This window comes from Chelonia mydas, chromosome 2, assembly GCF_015237465.2.
Source record: "Chelonia mydas isolate rCheMyd1 chromosome 2, rCheMyd1.pri.v2, whole genome shotgun sequence".
Classification (NCBI taxonomy): domain Eukaryota; kingdom Metazoa; phylum Chordata; order Testudines; family Cheloniidae; genus Chelonia; species Chelonia mydas.
In genome coordinates, this window is record NC_057850.1 from 92,846,947 (window position 1) to 92,857,670 (window position 10,724).

Below are 10,724 nucleotides of genomic sequence, written 5' to 3' on the forward strand. Positions count from 1 at the left end.
ATTAGCAAGGGTGTCAAAATGCTGCCATAAATGTATAATTACATGTATATTGTCCTGATGTACTGTCCTGCAGGAAGATAGTGCCTTTTTCATAAGAACTCACTGTATTCATTTCAAACTTTTAACAAAAATATTTGAAGAGAGTTTTCTAAATATGTTGTATGTGTATTCTGGCCAATTTTAACTCTTACAAAACCTTCACAAACATTAACTAGTTAATTACCACACAACTCACATGAGGAAATGAAGGCAAAAAGGTTAAGTAATTTAACTACGGTCACAGAGCAAGTCAGAGTGAGGATCAGAATCCAGAAGTCACCTTAGTACTGTGCTTAGTACTTCTTATACAAAGATGCCAGAGGCCATGTTGGCTGCTCTTCAGTGTTGTCGGTTCATTTTGGCTGGCTGCCAGGAGTTTTGGTGGCCTAAGGTCAATATCAAGAGTTTAGACTACACTGCCCGCATGGTCACACGTTGCTGTGGGTGCATCCTAGAAATGGAATGACTTTTGATCATGTATTTCACAGATTCCAAAAATCAGCCCCATGCTAGAGGGAGGAGATCATGCATCAACAGTAGACTTTGGGGAAAACTGGTGGTACATTTTAAACCTAATGATTCCTTTATGTTTTCAAGGCTATCTTTCCCAGGAAGAGAACTAGAAACTTACTGTTGTCCCCTCCCAAAATGTAGTGACTAACTCTGAAATTTTGATGTGTTGAAAATAAAAGGGGAACATGACCATGTGGTTTATAAGCCACAACAGTAATCTCCAATAAACTCTGCATCACTCTAAAGGTTGCATTTTTGAGGTTTCTCTCTTTGGGAGATACAAAACTTGAATATTTACTCATATATGTGCCTGTAAATTCTATTACTGAGACCCTAACAATCTGATGTCTATCTCTCAATGTGGGTTTGTGTACAGACAAAAGACGGGTCTTTTGAAAATATGGTTCTAAACGAATCAATGTATTGACGAGTCTCTACTTGATTTAGGCTGGATGGTTTTGTCAAGTGACCTCAGGAAGTCTCCTAGCACTAAAATTCCAGATCATGGAAAAATCAGGATTTGGATTCAGCCAAGCTGTTTAGTAGAAAATAGACTGGAACCTATGAAAATCCCATTTTTATTAAGTAGGCTGCCTTTTCAATTAGATTTAAAAAGACTGGGTTTGTAAGGTTCTTTTGGAATGTTTAGAACTGTGGCTTGCTTTTAATGACTGTTCAGGAATCTTGTCTACTCGTGCTCTGTCCTGCTGAGTGCTACTAGCAACTTGTGTGTCTTTGCCTTTCAGATATTGCCAGAGATTTCTTCCCATCTGTTTGTTTCATTTTGCTTACAGTTATATTTCTATTTATTAACTTTAACTGAAGGACTGGAGGTCTGAAAAACATACCTTACAATGAGAGACTGAAGGGGATTAATCTATTTTGAATATGGAAGAGAAAGTTAGGGGGCAACTTGATCAGTCAGTAAGTACCTACTCAGAGAACATATCTGATACTAACAGGCTCTTTAAAAAAAGCAAAGAAAGGTATAACAAGATCAATGGTTGGAAGTTGAAGCTAGAAAAAAATTTACTCCTTGTTTGAATTTAACAGTGAGAGCAATTAACTACTGTATTGTATCAAAAATGTGGTTATGTCTCCATCACTTGATGGAGTGTTTTTTAAACTTAATACTGAATGTCTTCCTAAGAAGATATCAGTGACGATAAAAATCAGTGATTTAAAAAAAATCAATTTTTTTATTTAAATCGGATTTTTTTGATCAAATTCTTTTTAAGGAAAAAACCTATCTAAAGATAGTTTTAATTAAGATACATTATAGCTCAAAGATATCTCATAATGGAATAGGGATTATAAATTCTAATTCTATAGTATGAGACAATATATTCATGTAATGTTTAAGAAAAGTTTTGTAAATGAGTTTCAATAGATTAGGGATCCAATCTTATGGGGTTTCAGGGGCTCCTGTATAGGTTAATCTTTACATCTACCCAATGGGACTCAGTGCTAAGTCTAGAAGATACCATCAGAGATGCTTACTTTTGCAGTTCTCAAACTGTGGATTTGTGTCTCCAGAGATGACATGCTTGTTAACAGCAAAAATGTTTTTAAATAAATAAATAGAGGTGAGAAATAACAGATCTCAACCCTATTGTCCCTCCGCAAATTTGTGGACACAGAGTCAGTCCCCTACCTCTCTCTAAAAGTGCAAAGTTTCAAAAAGTTCAATGAATAAAAGATTGTTGGGGGTGGAATAGATCTGGAAAAGGAGAAGAAGTCTGGAGATAAATGTGAGAAGGGAGGGACAGGCGGAGGTAAAAGTAAACCATGCATTCTGGTACAGCGTACTGGTTCGCCTTCCCCAGACAGCAATTTAAAGGCCCTGGGACTCCCAGCAGTGGCTGGAGCCCCTGGCCCTTTAAATCACTGCCAGAGCCCCTGGCCATCTCTGCTACCCCAGATCTCTGGCAGCAGGGCTCAGGCAGCAATTTAAAGGGCCCGTGTCTCCGCTACAATAGCAGCGGCCAGAGCTCTGGGCCCTTTAAATGGCCCCCAAGTCCCGGGGCTCCCAGCCGCCTCTGCAGCTGGTAGCTCCAACAGTGATTTAAAGGGCCCGGGGCTCCCAGCCGCCACTACCACAGCTGGGGCCTAGGGCCCTTTAAATCTCAGTTGAGGCCACGCCCCCGCTCAGGATTCCAGGGCACCGGTAAGTCCTTTAAGTTATTTTCACTCCCAAGTCTTGAGGTCTTTCTGAGCGTAGCCTTCATTGATTTGAGATCTACCATACCATTCTCCCATTAGAAGGGAAAACCTATAATGGCAGCAGGCCATAAGAGACACCCAGTTTGGGTCTCATCTATCTCTGAGTTGTGAAGAGTATGTATTAATGTTATAACAAATGCAAATGCAGCTAGTCCATTAAGAATCTGCAAGCCTGCTTGTATCATCATCAGTCAAGGGGAAAGACTGTGAATTCATATCCAATCTAGTATGTTAAGCTTAGTTTGTGTTTATTTGCTAGATAATCTGCTTTGATCTGTTTGCTAGCCCTTATAATCACTTAAAATCTATCTTTTATAGTTAATAAACCTATTTTATGTTTTAATCTAAACCAGTAAATTTAGAGTGAAGTGCTTGGGAATCTTAGCTTAAGGGGCTGTTGTATTTCCTCTCCACATTGAGGAGGAGGTGAACTGGATAATAAATTCATACTGGTCAGGGTTTTAACCAGGGCAGGACGGTACAGCTCTCGGGTTCTAGACTGGGAAGCTGGTAATTATTTTGGCTGTAGCCTCTCTATTGTTGGTTCATGCAGTGGCTTGTCAGAGATCCTGCATGTAACTGCAGCTGAGCGTCCCTACCTGTGTGAATACTGGTGGAAGTGTAGGACCAGGAGCAGCTCTTCAGCTTGTCACAGCAGCACAGGGTAAGAGGGAGCTCAGGCTGGTGAGTCAAAGGGCTCACAGTGGCACCCCAGTTCCAGGTGGCAGCCCAGGGAGAACCCATCACAGTATGTAATCCATAAAAGTTACACTCACAGTCACAAATGATGATCACCCAGCAGCAATAAAATAATCACAAACAATCAATTAACTTCCATTAATGGAAGCAACACAGCCTCTTTAAACCCTTCAGCAACTTACCCTCAGTCTTCCCCCAGACCTTGTGTGGCTTTTGCAATACACCTGGAAGATCATCACATTCAAGCTATTTCAGAGCAGAGCTCACTACAGCTGTACCAAAATTTCATTGCTGCTACAAGATACTGAGCAGAATTGGTGAGAAATTTTTCAATAAAACAGTTTTCCATCAGCAAATGTAGATTTGACAGGATCAGAAAGTTCCACACAAACATGCCAATTCCTTTCAAATTCCCATGGTTTCCAGGTTCCTTACTCTGCAACAGCCCACCAGGCAGGTTTCCAGGGGACCTAGACTCGCAGGCATCATGGTTCCCTGGCCCTGCAGCAATGCACAAAGTAGGGTGCCACAGAGCCCAGGCTCCAGGCTTCCAGTTTCAGCAGTCTTCCTGGCAGAATCCCAGCTCTTCAGCAGTCTGGTGAACAAGGAAATAAGACAAGATGCTCACTCAGTACTAAATAGAACAACAGTTGTTTTGAATGATTTTAGAAATAAAAATAATATTGAAAAAATACTAGTAAAATATAAAAGTAAAAAAAAACCATTAAATTTAACATAAAGGTCAAATTTGAAACATTTCGTGTTGAAAGCACAAAACATTTTCAAATTTTGAAACTTTTTTCAGAATTACTGTTGAAGAAATCTGAAACTTCCAATTTTTGTTGTGAATCGAAACTTTTATTATTTCAGAATTACCCATGGGATAGGAATTTTGAGTTTCAATCAGCTATAATAATGCACAACAACTTGGGGAAGAAGCCAGTGCCCAAAAAGATGCTTTCAGATGTGACAGTCCACAAAGAAGTTGGGGACTCTCGAAGGGAAGATGACACCCAGAAGTTGGCATCAGGCAGCAACAGAACAATGCTTGTTGTATTTTCTTTTACCTTGGATACACTACGGGATTGCTCACATGCACAAAGTTGCCTATATGCCTATTAACAGGTCCGGAGCCTTTGAGTCTGACCCAATCACAATTGAAGTAATCAGGAATCTTTCCATTGACTCCAGTGGGCAATGGGTCAGATCCTTTGTTAGTGAAACTACTACATACTTACAATGAAAAAGTCATTTCACTAATACTACTAGAGTTTTATACAAATACTATATGCACTTTAAAAATATCTGCATATTAGATATGTGCAAGATTACACTCTCCCAAACCAGCTGCTATATTTGGTCAAGGAGCTCTTCATGGTACAGTACTAGTGTATAACCATGGTATACAATATATTGTTTTTAGCAGATATCTTGCTATAGAAATGTATTTCTAGAAAACGGCATATTCAATCTTCTTATCCTACAAGATGTTTATTTTCAGCTTAACATGAAAATAACATTGTAGTTCAAAAAGAAAGTAGTACATAATAATTGTAATAGGGTCCTCTGCCCGCCTCTCTTCCTGGGGCCTGCGGACCACCCCAATAAAGCTCAGAGAGGCTTTGCAGAGGTTATGCAGCAGCCGGGGCTTTATTTACACAAACAGTTCCCCCACCACCGGCGTTGAGCTGTTTACAAGACTTACAGGGTTAGTTCCCTCTTTGGCTAGCAGTCAGCCCACAGCCAGGAGACTGGGTAGTCTCCTGGCAGCCCCCCTTCATACTGGCTCCCAGCCCTTATAACTGCTGGCCTGTCAGGCCCACAGGTGGAGCCAATCCCCAGGCCAGGCATCATGCCTGTTACACCAGCTCCAATCTATTTCTCTTGATTGGAGCTGGCTGAGCAGGGGCTAATTAGATGCTTTTGCAGCAGCACCCTGCTACAATAATATAATTTCATCTTCACCTCCAGCTTCCTTTGGGGTTGTGTAAATGCTTTTTGGGTTTTCCCCACTTCCAACTCTATTTAAAATAAATAAAAAGATTAAAGACTTGTTAATTATGGACAAATATGAGCCAGGGAAGAAAATACATTAAAAAATAGTTAAAGATCGCAAACCTGTATAACTCCAACAGAATGTGGTTGAATTTAACATTTGATTGCTTTAACGGGACACTGTTTTCTTTGTGATTATGTAGGTAGAAAATTCATAATGTGGATTTTGCTCAACTCTCAAATTCAGGAACCAGGATAAAATTTCCACCAATATAAAGAGAGAGAGCCTTCTTCAAAGGATATTTTTCAGCTAGGATTGTTTTTCCCCATGGAGTGCCACTTAATTAAAGGGGATGCAGGATGGTATAGAGTTCTTTGAGAAAGCATGAGAAAGAGGCTAAGCATCAAATAATTTTTAAATGACATTTACTCTTTAAATAAGCTGGTCAGCAACTCAGCTTTCCTCTTCCTGTTCAGAATATCTTATACGTACACACACACACACACACACACACACACCCCTTCTCTTTCCCTCCACCCCAGAAAAAAAAAATGGGAACTAAGCGACAACAAAGAAAAAGGAAAATTGACACCAGCGACCAAACAATGAATGCAACAATGGTATTGGTTTCATGGAACAACTTTCAATGAGAGTTTATTTGGTTTTGATGACATCCTTTTATGTAGAAGCACTAGATTTGTGGATACTTAGACAGATACTTCACTAGTCAGGTTTTTTTTTGCCTTCTTAGCAAGAAACAGCAGATCAGTTTCAGCAAAGGGGAATACTGCTATTATTTTTGAGCTACTCCACTACTTTTACTGCCACAAACAGTAATGGAGAAAATTGGAGAATATCCAGTACTGAATATCCTTCCATAAGAGGATCTATTTCTGAAAAATGATCACATCCCTTCTTTCTTTTATTTCCTCCCTCAAAAACGTACCCTGTTGCTCTGGGATCAGACACAACACTGGTGTGAAAATGCAGCTACTTTAAGGCAATGGAACAAACAAATGCAGAAATGCACAGTTAATGAAATTCTGCAATATTATAGCATCAGAAAATATAAAACACCACAGACTGGATTTTGGTACCTTTATTTTTTGCGATAGCTTTCAGTCTGATTCTCCAGTCCACATTGTTTAATATTACACACTTGTTTAGAAATTTCCTAATCTAGTTTAAAGATACCAAGCTCTTTGTTCAAAAGACATTTGATTAGAGATTATTGAACTGTTCTCCATAATAGTACACCCTTGGGAGAAGGCACCTCAGTGAATATACCAATTAAGAGTTGCACTCAGACAAAAATAAGAAGCATAAGAACAAACAGTGGCATTAACAAGCAAAAAAAAAAATTGTAGCGGAGAGACAATGTGAACTAAAATGCAGTGTTTAAAAACATTATGTATTTAGATTCAAAGCCCCATGGAAAGTGTCTTCTTGTTTGCATTTTATTTGGATTTTTGAGGGTAGGTAAGGAAAAGTCAGGAATGTAGGCAAGGGGTAAACATACTAGGCTAGTCGGTTGAAGTGGCAAATAACTAAGCTAATTCAGAGTTAAGATGGCTTGATGGCATCTCATCCCCTTGCAGAACATTGAGTTGAGCAAAATTCAAATGTCTGAATACCAGGACATGTAAAGTTAAGGGTACCCATGCAACCTAAACTCTGCCCTATTTCACTAATGCCCCAATATGGCCTGTTTACACACACTTCAGTAACTGTGCAGTTGGCAGAGAAAAGATATGTACATGCTCTTCACACCTCCTTTATTTGTTTCACAACCCATTCACTCTCACCCACAGGATTCCATATAACACTATTAAAGGACAAGAAAGGGGGAAAAAAGGTTGCCCTGCCAGTCTGTCCAACGGGGCTGGCACTAGAAAGAGATGTCATGCCAAGGCATCCCAAAGCTGAATGTTAATAAGCATTTCTTAATAAAAGTATTTATGGGAATAAGGGAAAGGAGCTTTGAAATTTACATTTTTCTTTCTCTTGTGACTCTAAATCTAATGGTGCATCTGTCTGTTTTTGTCAGCAGCTTCTGGCATGGTGGCCTTGCAGGGTACACCCTCCACACCAGCAGAATACTTGACGCTGATGAGGAGGAGAAAGAAGAGGGTTAGGGAGGACATATTCTGTGAGATCCTGCAATGCATCGGGCCATGACCAAAGGATATGGAGGGCCAATATGACAGGCAGCATGGAGAAATTCAGAACAGGAAAAAGTCCTGGGGGTCCCAGCAGGACAAGGAGCAGGAAATGCAAAATGGGTCTTGACAGGCAGCAAATCCAAATGCTGCAGACCCTGATGGACCTACAGGTAACTCTATCCTTTGCCATCCTTGGAGTCCGTTTGCAGTCCACGGTCACTGTTCTGTACACAACCCAATATATCATATCCTGGTACTGCAGCCTGCATCCTTGCTCCCACCACTCCATACCGGGGGACATCAAGAAAATCACTGCTTCACATACATTGACCCATGAGAACCATAAATGGTGTGTGTGTAGCCACAACTGACAACATGTGTTTACATAAATAGACATAAATGTTTACTTCCTTTTTAAATTTAAATTCTAACTCCTTTAAATTATGTTAAAATTGTGTATAACATTTTTGTCTTTTTCACATTGCTTTTCTGCAGGTTCTCTCCCCCAACCCCCTCCCCCCACACACATTCAAGAAGGTACTATTTTTGGAGACTCAAGTTATCTTTATAACAACACAACAAATAATGCACAATGTATAGTGGTATTCAAGAAAACAAACTGTACTTGTAAATGCACACCAAGCACCACAAAAATCATGGCTTCAGGAGAACTCCTAGCCATATTCAGAAATGTACAGCAAGAACACCACAATTCACAGCAGCACCCAATGGAATGGGTACCAGCCGGCAAAGATTCACCTATAAATAATGTAGATTACACAAGATAGACACAATTCCATGAAAGCAGCAGAGAACAGTGCTGTAGCTGACTGTTAAAATTCTCTTTCAAAGCCTCCTCCAAGCACACAGCTCCACATTGGGATCTTCTAATAGCCCTTGTGTCTGGTTGTTCAATGTCAGCAGACAGCCATTCCATCTCTGCTCTGGCAGCAGCTTTTCCTCCTTTGCGTTACAGATATTATGCAGGACACAACAGGCAGCTACAACCATTGGGATGTTTTTTCAAAGTGACATCCCAACTAGTGAGGAAACACCGCCAGCACCCCTTCTACCAAACGTGCATTCGACTGTCATTCTGTACCTGCTGAGCTGTTAGTTGAATCTTTTCTGTTCTGGTACTGTTGTGGTGGCCAGTGTAAAGCTGCATGAGCCGGGGTAGGCTGGTCTTCCAGAATCACTGCTGGCATTTCAATATCACCAATGATTACCTCACAGTCAATTCAGCCACCAGGCAGCCTACTTTCCTACCTACTCTCCCTTCCAGAAATGGCCTATAAAGTATTCCTGTACCCCATAAGAATGGGATGTAGATCCAGCCATGGCTAGCAATCAGGTATCATTGGTAAGAAATTTGACAACTTCTCAGCTTCATAACATCAGTCACACGGACCCATCACTGCTGAAGCTCCTATTAAGCTCTTGCCGCTGTCCCTCAGCCTCCTGCAATCCCTCTCAGCTCCTGACCATTCCTCCTCCCTGGCTCCTGCGCCTGGGCCCCGCCTGCTTTTATCCTTCCCACCTTCATGATTCCTGCCCCTCTCCCAGCTCCCTCCAGTCCTGTCCCATCCACACCTCTTGGATCTTGCTCCTACCCCCAGACTCCTACAACCAAAGAACCTCTCTTGTCTTCACCCCAACAGCATTTTCTCTACTCCTCCCCCTCCCACCCCATACCTCATCCCTCTGCATTGCAGGCCGGTTGCTTCCTCATCCTCATTTTTGGCTGGTGTACCACCATGCAGAGCACTGGTGGCACGGGACAGACAGGCTTTCCACTCTCAGTGTTTGGCACCACAGCTGTCCCAGGCTGCCAGTAAGTGCAATTTCAGGGAAGGTCATGTTCAGCCTCTGCATCCCTGGGATGGAGCATTCCTGGAACAGACCAGAATCTTTGGAGAATTTAGCAGCCAAACTCTACCATGTCTCTGCTGATCATGTGCAAATAGATTTTTTTTCAAAGGCTTATAACTGGGCCCATCTGGCAGATTTTCATAGGAAGAGCAAAGGGTACTTCCCTGATACCAGAATTACCCATCTGCCCAATTTCAAGTCCCTACTGCAAACCAGAAGGGCACTAGAGCTTTTCAATGAAAAGACTGAGGGAGAAAATTAAACACCATCAACAAAGTTTTTGGAGAGTGTTGAGGACAATTTCCTGGTGCAAGTGCTGGAGGAACCAGCTAGGGGCCATACGCCTCTTGACCTGCTGCTAACAAACAAGGAAGAATTAGTAGGGGAAGTAGAAGTGGGTGGCCACCTGGGCAGCAGTGACCATGAGATGGTTGAGTTCAAGATCCTGACAAAAGGAAGAAAGGAGAGCAGCAGAATATGGACCCTGGACTTCAGAAAAGCAGACTTTGACTTCCTCAGGGAACTGATGGGTAGGATCCCCTGGAAGACTAATATGAGGGCGAAAGGAGTCCAGGAGAGTTGGCTGTATTTTAAAGAAGCCTTATTGAGGGTGCAGGAAGAACCCATCCCGATGTGCAGAAAGAATAGCAAATATGGGAGGCGATCAGCTTGGCTTAACAGAGAAATCTTCGGTGAGCTTTAACAAAAAAAAGGAAGCTTACAAGAAGTGGAAACTTGGACAGATGACTAGGGAGGAGTATAAAGATATTGCTCAAGCATGCAGGGCTGTAATCAGGAAGGCCAAAGCACAACTGGAGTTGCAGCTAGCAAGGGATGTGAAGGGTAATAAGAAGGGTTTCTGCAGGTATGTCAGCAGCAAGAAAAAGGTCAGGGAAAGTGTGGGGAGGCATCCTAGTGACAGATGATGTGGAAAAAGCTGAGGGACTCAGTGCTTTTTTTGCCTCGGTCTTCACAGACAAGGTCAGCTCCCAGACTGCTGCACTGGGCAGCACAGTGTGGGGAGGAGATGAGCGGCCCTCAGTGGTGAAAGAACAGGTTAAGGACTATTTAAAAAAGCTGGACGTGCACAAGTTCATGGGGCCGGATCTAATGCATCTGAGGGTGCGGAAGAAGTTGGCTGATGTGATTGCAGAGCCATTAGCCTTTATCTTTGAAAACTAGTGGCAGTTGGGGGAGGTCCTGAATGACTGGAAAAAGGC

The 10,724-nt window shown here is 41.8% G+C and overlaps 1 protein-coding gene across 1 annotated transcript in view; it reads left to right on the plus strand.

Moving 5' to 3' along the window:
• Nucleotides 1–8,071, plus strand: part of LOC122464278 — a 20,403-nt gene extending 12,332 nt beyond the window's left edge. Inside the window, exon 3 of the mRNA XM_043538823.1 lies at nucleotides 7,521–8,071. Within this exon, the coding sequence (XP_043394758.1) occupies nucleotides 7,521–7,605 (85 nt within the window). The 3' untranslated portion in view covers nucleotides 7,606–8,071. The remainder of the gene's footprint in view (nucleotides 1–7,520) is intronic.
• Nucleotides 8,072–10,724: the final 2,653 nt, after the last annotated feature.